The 16,350-nt window shown below is 44.4% G+C and overlaps 1 protein-coding gene and 1 long non-coding RNA gene across 7 annotated transcripts in view; one reads left to right on the forward strand and one right to left on the reverse strand.

Moving 5' to 3' along the window:
- Positions 1 to 13,536, reverse strand: part of E2F7 (E2F transcription factor 7) — a 29,892-nt gene extending 16,356 nt beyond the window's left edge. For 3 of the 6 annotated variants that reach the window (XM_090042574.1, XM_090042575.1, XM_090042576.1), the window contains exons 1-6: positions 13,322 to 13,536; positions 12,839 to 12,931; positions 7,676 to 7,954; positions 5,692 to 5,860; positions 2,463 to 2,750; positions 1,278 to 1,436 (exon numbers count right to left, since the gene is read on the reverse strand). In XM_090042574.1, the coding sequence (XP_089898700.1) occupies positions 1,278 to 1,436; positions 2,463 to 2,750; positions 5,692 to 5,860; positions 7,676 to 7,954; positions 12,839 to 12,931; positions 13,322 to 13,459 (1,126 nt within the window). In that variant the 5' untranslated portion in view covers positions 13,460 to 13,536. The remainder of the gene's footprint in view (positions 1 to 1,277; positions 1,437 to 2,462; positions 2,751 to 5,691; positions 5,861 to 7,675; positions 7,955 to 12,838; positions 12,932 to 13,321) is intronic. The other 3 variants (XM_090042573.1, XM_090042577.1, XM_090042578.1) reach the window with 3 other exon arrangements.
- A 91-nt stretch (positions 13,537 to 13,627) lies between these two features.
- The window catches only part of LOC149865869 (uncharacterized), a 157,201-nt gene continuing 154,478 nt past the window's right edge, over positions 13,628 to 16,350 (forward strand). Inside the window, exon 1 of the long non-coding RNA XR_016441559.1 lies at positions 13,628 to 14,013. This is a non-coding gene — a long non-coding RNA (uncharacterized LOC149865869). The remainder of the gene's footprint in view (positions 14,014 to 16,350) is intronic.

The following is a 16,350-nucleotide window of genomic DNA, read 5'->3' on the forward strand; positions in this document are numbered from 1 at the left end:
AGGGTTGGAGAGAGTTTTTGCTATGACAGTTGTATGTATTTAACGAAAAAGACTTAGCTCGTTCACACTGCAAACTTACACGGCCAGGCTGCAGCACCTCAGACATACCACTCTGCTCTGTGCAGGCTACCTCCTAAACCAGCAGTGTAGCTGCATTCATAAAACATTGTGCCCAGACTTATCAGTCCTGATGAGCAACAGCACTAACTAGCTTATATGCAGTGCTGTGTGAATGCACTTCACTACTGCCAGTTCAGGAAATAGGACATGCAACATGCCTAATTTGGGAAATTGATAGAGCAGACATAGCTTTAATCTCAGAAGATATGATCAGCACTGGCTGAGATTTACGAACTACTAAGGTGGCTATCAGCAACCAATGGCCTGCAAGCCTGAACTGGCCAGTGGAGGCATTGGATCCAGTGCATGGACATGGGGCTTCAGCAGCAGGAACCTTTCCTATGCTGCAGCAGGGACAGTGACAGCATGATGTGGGGATACAAGGGGGAAGAGCAATGGTGACAGCCAAGTCCTAGCATGCCCTTTGATCCCATCTGGGTCATTCCTGCCCACAGCCTAAAAGGGTTGCTAATTGCTGACCTAAGAGATTTAAAGCACTATTTCCATTAATTTAAATAGAAACTCGGCACCTAAATCTTCAAAACAGTCTTTTAAAAATCTCATTTGCTGTTGCAACTAGATGGGAAATTGTTTTCCTCTGCCAAAATCGGGATGAAAGTTATAAGTCTCAAAAGAAAAAAGCAAAACAAAATTTGTGAACCAAAAATCCAAAAAAATATTTCAGTTAAATAACAAAAATCAAGTGACATGTTAACAAACATTTTTATATTTTATTTGTGATAAAAGTCTAAATAGTCAGTTAAAAGGGGAAAATGATTTTTTAAAATTGAGTATTTTATGTTATGAATTTGCTGAAATCCTTCCTCCCCCTTTCACCAAAAGATGTTTTGTTGAAAGATTCCTTATTTGCTCCAATTATTATCTACTGCTTGTAAGTATGAATGTGACCCCATTTTCCTTACTGGGGACATCTACATGTGCAATTAATGCTATTTGGCTTTACAGTGCAGTAAGTGTACTACCTGCATGTGAACTTAACAGATGCATATGCAGGTAGTAAGTTTACTGCACAGTAGGTGCCTGCATGTGTAGATGGGGACACTTTACAGTAGATTTGGCTACTGTACAGTAAAGTGCCTCATGTAGACACGACCACTGAGTACGTAATTAATTCACCTCTCAACAGTAATCCTTACTTTTAAACTTGCTGTGATCCGCTGCATCCTGGCTTTCTTCAATCAGTATTTTTGCTGCAATGTCGAGAGTGACTATCTTGGTTTTGGAGACAAGGAACAGCATGACAAACTTTTGGCTCATAATCCGCAACGACTTGTCCTTTCTGCTGTTTGCAGATGCTGCATTACAAATAACACCCAAGTCTCAGCATGTGTCATCCATCAAAGCCAAGAAAGCATTAAGTAGGTTTTTCATGCATAAAAAAAAAAAAACCGGTAAAATATTTCCTTGTTGGGAAGCAGAAATCTTTTTATAAGCAGCAAATAATTGTGTAAAACAGATGGACAATAAATAGTTTAGCTCTCTTCAAAAGGCAATAAAGCCTAAATCTTAAAGAATTAGCTTTACATCTAAGAGACTCTGCACCCGATACTTTGCATCATTACACAGCTTTTGTGCCAACGTAATTTTGTGGACTCAGACAAGCTTTATTCCAACATAGAAAGAGCATAACAAAATAGTGGAAAAAATTGGGCCTTCTGACTTCTTTGATCGATAGAAACAAGGCAATTAGAAATAGGGATAGAGAGAATTAAAGCATATGATGAAGCCTTGTACAAGAGGCTGCTGGATGCATCACTGGAAGTGCTGCAATCTTTGATGCGCTGTGGGTAAAAGAGGAGCCTTATCTCCCCAGTTCACTGAGTGATTTTCACAAATAAAAATATATTCTAAATTATGGCAGTCCAACTAACAGCCCATGGGCCAAATGCAGCCTGCAAAGGATTAATATGCAGCCCCTGGGCTTCTACCTGGTCACTGCTCCTCCTATCACTGCAGCTGCTACTGCAGCAGGGGTCTCTAGGCTCCCTCTCCCTGCATTGTGCTTCCTGGTCCTGCCCCAGGGGGCAGGGTGATGCAGCCCATGACACTGGGGGAGTCCACAGCACAGTGCAGCAAGAGTGGGAGCTGCCCACATGGTGCAGCAGTGTGTGGTGTTGGGAGAAGCATTCACAGCATACACGATGCAGCAGGGGGAGGGGGGAAATGCTGCCCAGAGACCTTTAATATACACTAGTGCTGTGCTGGTGCCCCCAGCCCTTAGAAGTTGAACAGCCCTGTTCTAAGTTAAGGAAAAAATAAAACTTATTGCCCACTGAAGACAGTGACCAGATCAGCCTGCTCCATCCAAACCATCAGCTTACCAGAGGGGCAGTCTGTTTCTGAAAAGTCAAGCAGCGGTCTGTCTTGAGAATCTGAAACATTCTCCTTCTTGCGCTCTCCAAATTTATAGTCAAGGTCTTGCTCTTTCTGCTGGAAATACGCCATTAGTTCTTCATACTTCTGCAGCCAGCCTATTTCCTGAAGACTTTTCAGAGTTTGCCTCAGGTTGTGTTGCCCATGCCAACAGTATTGATTCTTGGCCACGCGGCTCACGAGGTGCAAGGACTCCAGAACATTTACTATGTCATAGATACGCCTCCGCTCAACCCCTGTTTCAAGGAAGCATGAGAGGCTTAGAAATCAGTTCATTTTTCACAGGCTGGCCAACGGACTACTAATATTAAAATGTTGCTGCCCCCCACTCCCTTCTTTTCACACACATGTAAACTGACTAAGTTCTTGTCGCACTTCCCAGCATAGTTCCCTCTCCTCATTTTCCTAGGTAAATTTAATGAAGCCTGATTCTGTCTCCACAGGAATCAATCCTCCAGCCCCGCTCTAGCAATGCATAGTGTGTTATACCCATTGCAAACAAAATAGGCACATCTACATGAGACACTGCCTATGCAGTAGCTTGATACTACTGTGCAGTAGTATCGCATGACAAAAACTGTGCCAAGACTCTACTGTGCAGCAGCATCACTTAAAAGGCATTTGCCAGTGCCACTGCATAGTAACTTCAGTTAGTACGCATGTATTTAGTACTTATTTACACAAGTACTAAATAAATACACAGTAATGACTGTGTAGTAGCATCTCATGTAGATGTGCCTAGGTGCTAAGCACATGACACATGAAGCAACAGTTAGGCCCACCACTCCAAACAGGAATTGAAGCAAGCCCTCACTATCTAGCCCAAATATGATTTTTAAAAATGTCTCACCAGTGTTAACTGTGGCTCAGCTTTACTGGTGTTAGCAAGTGTTGGAACCTCAATACAAACCTGCCACTGGCTACACTGGCCATTTTAAACATTGTCATCTAACTCTGCTCGAAGCAAGTCTGTGAGACATGGAGCATGAAGAGCTGGCGGCAGCTGTCTGCACCTGGCCGTCTGCCACTGCTAGTGGCTGTGGAGCTGAACAACAGTTAATAATGCTGGGAATTTGGGAAAGGTTCCCTGAAGGAACACAGGATCTCTAGGTGACTGTTTACCCATCTGGAAAATATGGAGAATGCTCAGCAGCTTCACCTGGGCATTGGGATAATAAATTTATTAATATTTTAAAATGATGTGGAAAACCTTGAATAAAACGCATTACAGAGTGGAATGCTAGGCGCACACATTCAGTTTTTTTTACAAGGATAGCTTATTTGAACAGTAGCATCATAAACCCTTTCCTACATGATTTTATCTACAGAATCCAAGCACAAGGATGGTGTGTTTATGGAAAAAAAAGAGATAATGGCACGCTTTGTCAAGATACTTGTTTAATGATTGGCAGCCCTCCTAATCTCAGATGCTATACTCTGAAAGCAAATAACGTCAAGATTATATAATCTGTAGTAAACGACACCCAAGCTGCCTTCCCACCTCTGAAATCATCAGCATACTGCCAACTGGTGTGGCAGTTGGCGTTAGAATAAGCAAGATTTAATCAGTGGAATTGGTGAAAACTGTGCATCCTATGTTTTAAGATATTATTTGTCCTACATTCATTGTCTGGTTCTGCATTTCTTAATGTTTCTTTGGGCCAATGGAATCCAGTGGGAATTATGCCTACACAGGGACCACTGGATCAGACAGATGCCCCCTGGCTAAGATTTATTAGCCAGAATAATATTAGACCTTTTGAAGAATGTGTGCGTAAACAGAAAAGGAACAGAAAGAGAAAACGTATGAACTAAAGCTGAGGGCTTGACTCAGACCATCCTGTCCCAGTGGCAGTGGGATATGGGAAAGCAAACTGTTGTAGAGGGCAGAAGAACAATAACTATTTCCTTCCTTCTCCTGGCATTTAGAGATGGTGACTTTGTACCACTGGCTTCTAAACAAGCTTTTCAAAGCCAGAACCTTTGGTAAATACTGCCTTGTATATTTACAGCAAATGGTATTAATTCCACTTAGGAATGGAGCATTACAGATGTTTAGCTTTGGGAGGTCACAATATTGAGACTGTCACTCTAGCAAAAAGGGGACTAACACTTAAAACTTCAAATTGTCTGAAAACAATTTTTTAAAAATTCCACAGGAGCCAGTCCTTCACTCCATCTGTTTTTCCCACCAAATCCTTCTGTTGGAACTGTCTCTCTCCTCTTGCCCAGAAATAAGCACAGATTTTAGGGAGTGGTCTCACCAGCTCTTCAGTCCTGCTCTACTTTTCTTTCCACAGTATATTGAACTGGATTTTTTCCCTGAAAGTCCACAGCTAATTTGCTACTTTTCTTCCTTTAGATATCTGGCTTCTGAATTATTTTTTCTCCGAAGTAGTATTTTACATTAATTCAATTGTAGTCTTATTTTGCCATGTCCTGCAGAAATTATACATAACCGCTCTTGGTTCTTTTGTATTTTTTTTTCTGTCTTGGCTGATCCTCACAATCTCTCTCAGTTTTTAATTCTCATCTCAAATGATTAATGAAGAAGTTTAATAATCCTGGACTTAACAATGGTCCCTGAAACAAATGGTTAGATACTTCCACCCAATTTAATTCTTGCACTTTATCACATTCCCTTCTTTGTAGCCCTCTTGCCAGCTTTCATACTGAAAGATAACATTCACAGCTGAGACCATGTGGGTAGGCAAGATTCCTGAAGATACTGTCAGATGCTTTACTGAGTCAAAATATAAAACCTCCTCAATTTCCCTTATCCATCAATTTGTAACTCTATACAAAAAAATCATAATTGTTTGATGTGATTTATTCTTTATAAACCCTCTTTCTTGAGAGTTCAGTTAGGCCAAAATTAAAAATCCAGGCCTGTATAAATAGTAGTAGGATTTGCTGTAAGATGACACTCAGAAAGTAATTTATAGCTGGATGTACAAATGGTTGGGATTTGTGCAAGTGTTAAAGACTTGCTGCTCCTGTTGAATTCAGGTGGGCTGGAGTATTCAGCATTAAAGCAATCATCCCCTAAGTGTATTCTGTGAACTGGTCTTTTTTAAAATGTGCTTCTGCTGTGTTTTAAGGGATCTTTTTATGGGTAAACATTTAAGGACTGAAGTTATCAGTCTCACACTGGTACTCACTGTTTGTTACACGTACCAAGACTTGAAGCCACTTCGTCCAAGGAGATAGTAGTTTTTTCTGTTGACAAAGGGTAACTTGGATAACGAGCTAGAAACTTTTGGCACAAGAGTCCTAAGCTTTTCTGTTTTCTGCTTGGTCTCTGCTTGTCAAATTCATCCGCTGTGCTGTCATCAACTGTATCATACTGTTAAAAAATAAATGGTATCCCTCTGCTGTAGAACTTCAGAAAGCAGGATGGTAGTAAAACAAGATATTTTTCATGTTCTAGCATTTCTCAAAAAACAGACTTCTATTAGAAAAACAAAATACACATGCCCAACCCCAGTTTTCCCTACCGGTTTAAGATGTGTTTTTTCTCCTAAGTATCTGGGTCATGTTTAAGCTAGCAAACCTCTTTTATTCAAAATCCTTGTACAATACAGCTCAGTAGGAAAACATTTGCCAGGACATTCCCCAGTGGCTAAGTGTTGGAAGACAGACCACGTACAACTGGTATTGTTCCACTAGGGGCGTTTATACACGTGTTCTGGGAGTGGGGAAGCAGCGAGAGGCAGGGAATGATTTTAATTAGATCGGCTCCAAGAGCCACTAATTTGGCCTGGCAGGCCACTTAGGGAGTTGTTGGGAGGTGTGGGAGAAGGGGTTCTGACTCAGCCCCAGACCCCTGTGGGCAGGGCACACTGGGCTGGGCAGATGGGCTGGGTCCGTGGGTGGGCAGGGAGCAGTATCTAGGAGTGGGATGGGCAGGTGGAGCCAGGACTGGGATCGCAGGACAGTGAGAGTGTGGGGCTAACAGCCTGGGGCAGAGAGCTGATTGTGTGCAGTCTATTCAGCCTACACAAACAAATTAATTTCCCAGGAACTATTTTTAATATCAAAATGTGTTAACTGCTTCCTGTTGACCATCTTGTAACAAGTGACTAATAGCCTTGGTTTTTAAATGGGCCGAAAACATTTTTGGAAGCTATTTCCCCACAAAACAAAACGATTCACTTCTGCAATCCTATATCTGAAGAAAGTTTAAATGTGTTCAACTTACGTACCAAACTTTACATCTGAAAATATTCAGATAAGCTGGAGCTGAACTACATTTTAACTATTATACATAAAACACAGTTAGTTTAATCAGTAATTACACCCTTTTTTAAAACCCTCACCATGTGACTGCTGTGTCACAATTCCTTTCGTGATTCACACAACTAAAATCTAACATGGAATAATTCTGTGTACATGGCTTGCTGAGAGCTATGTTGGCAGTTAGCTTTTGATACTTTTGTTTGTTTGGTTACTTCCCCCATCTATCCAAACTGGGGAAATGCTACATGCTGGTTTGGTAGTATAGTTACTTGCAAACAATGACCTATGCCTGTGTACCTAACTAGTAACACTTTCTTAGCACAAGCACCTGGTGATTAGACTATGTAGTTTCCTGTTCCTGGTATTGGAACCAATGGGAAAATGTATACTGTGATAGAAGAGTAATGGTAATGGTTCCTGGATGGTACTGTAAGGTGGCAGTGGTTATGATAATGGTAATGGTTCCTGGAGTAAGATGCAAAAAAAAAAAAATGAGGATGTGAAACTTGCTACTAAAGAAGAGTTAAATTTGTTCCCTTCCCCCTCCATGCTGTTAGGTGAAGTGCACGGTGGTTTTCCTTTCTGAAGGCCAAGAAAGGAAATTCCTGAGTAAGGAAACTTCACATAAAAAGCTTCTAGCGTCAAGATTTAGGGATAAGATAGACTGTTCGTATGAGATTTAAACATTCAGCATCCTCAGTGAGAAGGAGTATCTTCTAACACTATACTAAAAAATATGCTTTTAAAACTTTTAAAATGTTTCCATTGGTAGCAACACTGAGTTAAAGGATGGACTGGGAGAAAGTTTGTGTAGCTGCACTACTATTACTCAATTAAAAGTGTCACTAACTAGTAACTCGTTACTTTTCACTTGCACTGCGGTAACTGTTCTACACAATCTTATACATTTGAAGCCTCTTACCTGTAGGGAATCAGGAAAAGCCTCATTTTGTTCACTATTTTCAATTGGTCTGAAGAGTTCTTTCTTCTTTTCTCTGTCCCTCATATCAGGGCTAGCAGCACTAACCAGCATCTTCAGGTTAGAGGTAGGGGTCCATGGATCTGCTAGGGGTCTGTCAACTGGCTTAATTGGTGTAATTGGATTTTTTTCTGGAGTGCAGCCTTTTTGCTTTGATAAATCAATTGGCTCATTTTTCAGGGGAGTCTTTGGAGCGATTCTGGATCGATCACATATGTTTTCCTATTTAAAAGAGAGAGGTTTGTTTAGGCTGACAGGAAAGAAAATGGTTACTGCAGCCATGTGTACTGATAGACTGCACATAGAATACCACCATGATGTGTATAAATTGAAATCAGTGAGTCAAACCTGTTGTGTCAGGCTTTTGGGTTTTCACCCTTTCGTTGGCATGGTCAACTCGAAAACACTGGCTAGCCAACTAAAGTTGACTGAGGCTTAAATACCCTACTACTTCTCACTGTCCCTAGTGGGACAACACAGCATTTAAGAACTCCCTAATAGAAAGTACTTTGTTAAGGCTTTAGTACAGGTTATTGTTAGACAGGATGTCTAAATAAATGAACCACTTCCTTCAATTGAAGGGAAGTCTTCTGACTGAAAGTTCTGATATTCAAAGCAACAGTATACCTATAAAAAGGATTAACTGATATAGCTGGGCAAGCTGCTGGGAAGTAGAAGGCTACATGAGTCACCAGCTGATCCAATTCAGATTTCAGACTGTAAACTAACCTCACTCTTTGCCTCTAGCTATAGCAGTTGACTCCTTTCTTAAACTGACTCCCTGGATCCTACACAGGACTGAGGCCATAATTATCATTTTTTCTTGCTCTTGCTTCCCCTTTGTAGAGCGGGCTTCTAGTTGACTTAAAACAGGCTGACGCAAGGAAGTGACAGTGCTCTCTCTTAATTAACTGAGGTCTGCTCTAGAGCAACAAGAGATCCTTCCTCAGGCCATTTATTCAGTGGTGCCCAAACTTCTGGCCCCACGAGCTGGGTGAGTAGTGCAGGGTCAGTCTGCAGGCCAGATCCTGCACAAGGTCAGCGTATGGAGTAGGTCCATGGGTGAAATCCAGCACACCAGGCCAACACTGCTTTCCTGGATCCAGCCCCACACTGATGTCACCCTGTGCAGGCTTGATCTAGTGCACATGGCCACATTATCTGGGCAGCCAGACTCCCCACAGATCCAGAAATCTGGAAGCAGGAGAGTGGCAATGCCACTGCTCCCCCACCACCAGATTTCCGCACCTGTGGGGAGCCAGGCAGGCCAGAAGACATGGCTCCACAGACCAGAGGTTGAGTAGCACAGCATTAACTGGACTGGCTTTCTTCTCAGCTCTTACAGGCTGAGGACAAAAGGAAGACTATCTGAAACTGATAGACTGAATGTTTCCTGAACCTGCCAAGTACCACCGACTCTTCTTTTTTGGAGAAAGTCACTAGTGCTAAAAGCCAAGACAAAATTCTTCTAGCGCTGAGAGATCAAAAGTCATCAGATCTCAGATCCATCCTATTAATGCTTAATAATTTTTCTACTTTTAGTCCTCAAAAATGAGAGAAACTTCCAATTTTTTTCTGGCAGTGCGACTCACCGGGTTCTGGATTAGTCAGTCTGAAATGACTGATTGCTGCTAATACCCAAGATAATCAGAAAGCTATTAATATTAGATTGTATGACTTTCCAAACTTGGAAGGTAACTTTTTGGTACTATGGATAAGTGGTTTTAACCATAAAGGTAGAAATTAGGCCCTGAGAGGTATTACTTGTTCAATCAAGCAGTGATTTTGGTGCTCTCAGAAAGTCTTACCCTCACGCTAATATTTTAATTGTTGCAACATGAATTTTATAAACAGAGTCAACTTTGCAGAACAATTCTTGAGCTGCATATTATTGTATCATGCTCGTTTTGCTGCAAGGCGTAAGATAACAAAAAAGTATACAAAATACTATCACTATCTAAAAATTATTAAGTTTCTCTCTGCTTACTTTAGGGGGGATGGCTAAAGCAAATTGATTTCTCCAGTTCTCATACCTCTGAAACGTGATAAAGTATAGCTAACTGTTGCAAGGCACTAAGTTGCCTGCTCCTGTAAGAGCAGAAACTGCCTGGGGAGAGGGTCCTAAGAGCCAGGCAGAAGCCCACAGGTGCAGCTTACTGTGGCAACAGGCCAATGAATAAATTAGCCTGCACCTGCACCCAGTCAGCTGACTGGGAGAGGCAGGGCCCCGGGCACATATAAACCCCAGGGCTGGGAGTAGGGGGAGAGTTTTCTGTCAGCAGGTGAGTGGGAAGGAGCTCTTAGAGAAGCTCATGAGAGAGGCTTGGCTGCTTGTTCTACTCTGGATATGATCAAGGGGCTCCAGGACCTCACCCGAGACTGTAGCTTACAAGGCACTGGGAGAAGCTGGGTGTTTTAAAGGGACAGACCACACCTGGAACTGCTTATATTATGTTACAGCGCAGGGGCTTAGATTTTAGTTGCTGTTTGACTGGTGGATTGGGCTGAGGCTATTGGGGAAGGAGGAGGCCCCATAGGGGGCCTATGAGTGTGGAGAACCCAGCACCAGTGTGGGCGTGGACACAGGGCTGTGGAGAGCTCAGTGGGGACAAGGGGCTGAGGTATAGCAAGGCCCAGGAGAGACAACATCAATACCCTCTGTGAGGCTTGGAGCATGGTAAAAGGACGGTTTGGAGCCATGCGTCTAGCCCATAAGGCTGAGGGTGTCCTGTGAATCCTCCATTTTGAAGTGGGACACCAAAGGGTCTAAGAACCCACAGGGTTCAGAGGTGTCCAGCAGGACTGTGTCCACACAATAAGATCAAGGGCAACCTCCCTATATTAAAAGTACCAGCAAGACCTGGCGGGTGAGAAAGAGGGTGCCTGTTGGGCAAGACTGGTACAGTCAAGGAGCCCTAGGGGGTATCATGGCCATCCCTGGGGACACCATCCCATGACACCAACTAATAGAAAGACATCACAGAATAGTTCATGTTTAAATTACCCTGACTACTTTATCAGAGCGCATTCTAATTGGAATGTAGAAAATGAGATTTGAAAAGCAAATTTAGCCATTCCCATATTACAATTCTTGACTTAAGACTACACTGTCTAAGATTTTTGGGGGGGGATGAGGACAGATAGCACAAAAGCTGTTAAGCTCTAGGCAGTCAGAATATTTGCATTAGATGCATACATGCAGAGCTGGATTGGTCACACAGATGTAAATCGAGGCATTTTTATTTCAGTTATCTCTTAGTTGTGACTTAATGCATTGGTGCTTCTTGGAGTACACAGTCAGTGTAAGTGGCACAGTATATCCTTACACTTTCAAATCTGGCAAGAATTCAAACTTCGATCTGTAATGGAGAAACTCTACCTCCATATATAGTTATCATTCTTTATGCTTGGTGCTAAAGGAGCTGTAACGGAGCAAACAAGCGATTTATCTTCAAGTTACCTTACTGAGTGCCAGTTCAGACAACCACATGTGTGTGAATATTACACTGAGCAACAGTTGTAAGTGACTGCAGAACACACCTACCCACTGCCTACCCCTTAAATCTTGGTGCTATAACTCAGCTTGTCCTAGGAAAACCTTCAGACTTTCTGCCATCTTGCCCTTGGGGAGCCTTTAGATCCTGAATGTGCCCTCCAATTGCATCCATGTTTTGTGAAAGTTGTTTAACCAAAAGCAGAAAAGATTTCTGGGATCTGTCTTGCTTCTAGGCTAGTGGATCTTGGTTGTGTAAACAAGAATCAAAAACAAATCTCTGATGGAACCGAGGCTGGGCAGGTCTCAAGGTGTTCTATTATTGACAAAAAAATATTGGTATACAACAAGCCTTGAATAACTCAAATTTAGCACTGCCTGTTTCTGAAATAACGTTGCTAAACTACAATAACCAGGAAAGCCACCGCAGACTAGAGAAAATTATGTATTAAACATGCAAAACAAACAAAACAGGTTATACTAAGACAGTATTCCACTCCATAGACTTTTAACCTTAAGGTACACATAGGTGTGTCCTATAGTTTATAGCAATGGTGCTGATAATTTTTTAACCTCATACCTCTTTACCTACATAATACTGCTGCCCATACTCCCTACACCCAACACACTTCTGCACCTTCATCCCTTAGGAAAAGTGTCAACCCTGATGTGGCAATGCCATTACTCACTGCATGTTAATCACTCAGCAGTTCCAATGCCATTATTAAAATTCAAGCAGGTACTCCCAGGGATATGTGGGGGAGGGAATATGTAAATCATACTCTCCTGACTAACTGGATCATACACCTCCAAACTTGTCTGGTTCATTGCCTACTTCAGATAGTCATCTGCCACAAAACTCTCTTGGGCAGGGTTAGTTCTGGGTAATGCAAGGCTATGCTTTCTGTATCCTTTCACAACCATATGTGACTAACTGGTTTGATGTGCTCTACATACAGTTGTTAGACAATATGGCTCCATACACCAGCTTCTCTATAATCCCTTCCCCAGATGGCAACGGTCTTGTTAAAATCCTCTAATTAATCCCAACTCAGTTTTGCCTGCTTCTCGAAAGGGAAGAGAGAACAGGAGCTTTTCCTCTCAGTTAAGAGCCAAGATGCTACTCCTTGTCAGGTAGACAGTTTTGGGGTTGGGAACAAGCAGGAAAAGCAGCCAAACTGGATCGTAGCCAGAAGGCCAAGGATCTTTAAGCCTGGGGTCTGTTCTTATCAGCTGAACTAGATGAAGAAACTATGGGAGAGAGGAGCATTACAAGGCGGGAGAACATTTGCGAAGTCTGTGTTGGGCCACGGGTCATGTTTGGTTGTTTTCCTTTTTTAAATAGCAAGTTTATTCCCGTGTTTCCTGGTGTCTAATTCCAACACCTGCCCCATGAGGAACAGCTTTGCGCTCCTCCGTGCCCGTGGACCTCTCCAGCAGACCCGCTCAACAGCCAGGCGTCAGTCCAGCGTATCGCTTCCCACTACTTTTATTGGAAACGGTTCTACCTCTGCAAGCCTCCCCCAAACTCCCTGTTGTCTGCGTCTGGGGAAACCCAGCCGACGCAGGTGGAAGCCAAAGACGCCTCTCAGCAAGGTTTGGCTTTTACTCACCTTCTGGGCGTTGTCTCCCTCTTCATCAGCCAGGCTGGTTCTTATGGGCCTGGCTCTGCTCAGGTCTTTCAGGGCTAGGCAGCCTCCTTCCATCTGAAAGAGCAAGCTGCAGCACTGAGGGCTTTGTGCACTTCCTAAGGGGCTGGGCTCTCCCTCCCAGCCCCCCAAGGCTCTCCCTCCCGTGACCTTGACCAAGTCCCTGCTTTACATCGGGGCTCTCTTAGAAGGGGGGAGAGGGAGACGAAATCCGTGGGCTTGGGACGTGGTGCGAGGGGGCATAGAGAGCGGGGAGTGGAAAAGGGATGTGTCATGCGAGCTCCGGGGTTCCCGCGGGTCAGTTAGTTTTGGCGCAAAGAGCGATCGCGGCCCCGCTCAAGCCTCCCGCCCCCTCTCCAGCCCAGAGGGTGGGTGCGAAGCGTGCAGGCTCTCCCCCACCCCAGCCCGGGCCGGGCCAGCCGCCTCGGGGACAGGCTCAGCGCCTACCTCTGGGCCACAGCCCCGCAGCAGCTCCGAGCCGTGCGGAGCAGGCAGGCGGCGATGGCATGGGGGCCGCCCCGCGCTGCTGCCGGCGGCGGAGCCCGCACTGGGCGCCCAAGCTTCTATTCTGGCGCCCTGAGACATAGTTTTTCAGATCCGGCCAATCAGGCGCGGCCCAGGGGGGAGCCCTCGCGGCTCTTCCCGCCAATCAGCTCGCGGCCCCGCTCGGAAAGTTTGGCGCTAGAGTCGGCGCGTTCTGCCCGCCCGGGCGCGGCCCGTTGGCTCCCGCCCCCCGCCCCCGCCCCCGCCCACCTGGGCACCTGGGGCCCTTTGTTCGGCCTGGCTGGGCAGCGCGAGGGGCCCCGCTGTGGCGGGCCGGGCCGGGGCCGTCTGGGGCTGGGCAGTAGTGGCACTTGGCTTTCCCCCCCGGCAACCTGCTGTGGAGGCTGGTGCAGCGCCTGCTGCCTTCCCCGCCGCGGCTCCGGCACCGCCCCGGGGAGCAGCCGGGCTCTGCCGGGAGGCTGCACGAGGCAGCCTGTTACCAGAAACCCCAGTGAATCGCTGGGAAGGAACCGCACGGGACTCGAACCCACTTCCTTCACCCCCACCTGTCCCCACAGGGGCTCTGGGTCCAGCCCCTCCCGGTCCGAGCCCTCCCTCCTTCCATTTCTGCCCTCTTCTCGACGATGTTTGAACAGGTGAGGCACGGGGCAAATGGCTGAAGAGGGCAATCCTCCCCGCAAGCCCCAGCACCTAAATGAGAGGCCCAGGTGCCCCTGGGGAAAACCGCTCTGCTGGCATGGGATAGTGCCCGTGTAGGTCATGCGTAGTAAATCTTGGCCTTATGGCTGAGGGTAGGCGAAACTCGGGGGCATCCTAACCCCACGCCTCCTGGCTTGAGCCTGCAAGTTGGATGCCCACCAAAGGATTTGGGAACATCTGAAGCCCCAAGTTGGGGTGGAGGATGTTTGCCAGTAGTACGGCCACTTTTGGGTCTGGACTAACTCATGGATTGTTTTGGCTTGGAATACGGACGTTTTAAAAAATAAAAATAGATGGAAGGCCCAGATGCGCCACAAGGGCTGAGGTGAGCAGCCAGAAAAAAGGGAAAAAGGATGCTCCCTAAGACAGGGGGAAAGCCTTCATACAGACCTTTTATACCCAGCTCATTCCCTGCTGGAATTCAAGAGACAGAAGCAAATCGCTTCTAAATGTTATGAGCCTCCGGCCTCTCAAAAGAAGAGTATGGAAATACTTGTGTCCTGGAAAATGAACCATAATGTTGTAGCGCAGCAAGCAGGATGCTGTTTCCACTTGCCAGATACCCACTTCAAAAAGTGGGCATCAGAGAACGGGCCCAGTGTATTGTACAGCTACACAGTTTATGGCAATGGGGGATTACTTTTGGGCTTTCCCCCTTGTTCGCTCCTTCAGCGTTTTGGCTAGGGGCAAGCAAGACTGGGGCATCTGAACTGTCAGGCCACTCTGGGCATGGGGCTTGCATGTAGGATGCCTGCCATGGACTTGAGAGTATCTGAAGCCCCGGACTGATGAGTCTGGGAGGCAGGGTACTTGCTGGTAGTGCCACACAGGCTTGAACAACTGAGCTCTACTCAGTTGAAATTTGGAACTTAATTCAGAACTGTTTTGGCTCTGGAGGCTAAATGTTGTTTTTTTTTTTTTTTTTTTTTTAAAAAGCAAGCCCACAGAAAGAGTGAGACCTTGAAGGTTCAATATTGGGTAGAGTCAGGATGACAGAAAAGTCAAATAATTGCTATGCAGTAGTACAGAGTTAAAGTATCCAGTCATTTAAGCTTGAAACCTTTCAGAATGTTCCCAAATAATTCTCCTTCTGGAAGCCCCTATTTAGTGCCATAAATTAATATTTAAGGTGATTATCCCTTTGCTGCTTTAACTACAAGCCTGCTATTATGCCACACTTGGTTTCTATTCTCTTGTCCAAGGATTTCCTTCGCAAGTTACTTGCAAGGTTTTATGGCAGTATTTGCATATTTAATTAAAGCAACTATTTCTGATAACCTTGTAAAAACATTACTTGACATATATCGTTAAACCATTAACTGTAGTGAGCTCTAAATATTGACTTGAGAAATAAGTTCTTTGCTTGGGAACAGGATGATGTGTGGTATTAATTGTACAGATGAAGGCCTTGATTTATCCATATTAACTAAGAATTGTAACCTTCTCCTTTCAAGGTTCCTCTCTCAAAGTTCCCAGTGCTTGCTGAACTGAAAGGAGTATGAACCCAGGAGGAACCTTTTCTTGCTTTTTAAAAGAAGGCTTGGGATTCTTTAGTACTTGTTCTTATGGATTGTGGGAAAAGAAACACCAGTTTGTAATCTACAGCATAAGGAGTGTTTTGATAATAATTTATTAATCCCTACTAACAATTTCTAGTTTGCTGTTGCACATTAAAGACAGTTATTCCCAATAGGCAAACTAACATCACATATGCAGTGACCTTCAAAATGCACTCAGTTGAAAAAACAAAGTTACAGAAATGCCAGATGAGAAATGTTAGAAGTGTATAAACTTTATCAGTGCCTGGTTCTGGGAATTGATGTGGGGAGAAAGCAAGGTAAAAAACTAAACCTTTTTGGATATGCTATATCTCCCTAAAATATAATCATTCTATCCTGACAAACCCATGACTTACATGTAGTATACCCACATTTTGTGTAAAACAGCAGTAAGATATGAAATAGTACTTTTTAAAAAGCAGCTGTTCATTTATTACTAGTCAGGAATTACTTGGCACAGGTCTAGGAAATGTATGTAGAGAAGTAACCCCATTAATTGCAGTAACCCCTTTAACCATACTGGTTACAGTTCCAGTACAATGGTTTTCTAGTTGCTTAAGGGCTATATGTTGGATCATTTGGTGGAACTCCATGCCCCCTGTTATGTAGAGGGTCAGAATAAAAAATGCTCTCTCCTGGCGTTAAAAATTGAAGGCCTATAGCTTGGCATGAGACCAGGGAGGCAGAGGTCCAAATACTTGTCATCTGTTATCC

The sequence above is a fragment of the Crocodylus siamensis genome, chromosome 4 (assembly GCF_052110815.1).
Source record: "Crocodylus siamensis isolate JL-2025a chromosome 4, ASM5211081v1, whole genome shotgun sequence".
Taxonomy (NCBI): domain Eukaryota; kingdom Metazoa; phylum Chordata; order Crocodylia; family Crocodylidae; genus Crocodylus; species Crocodylus siamensis.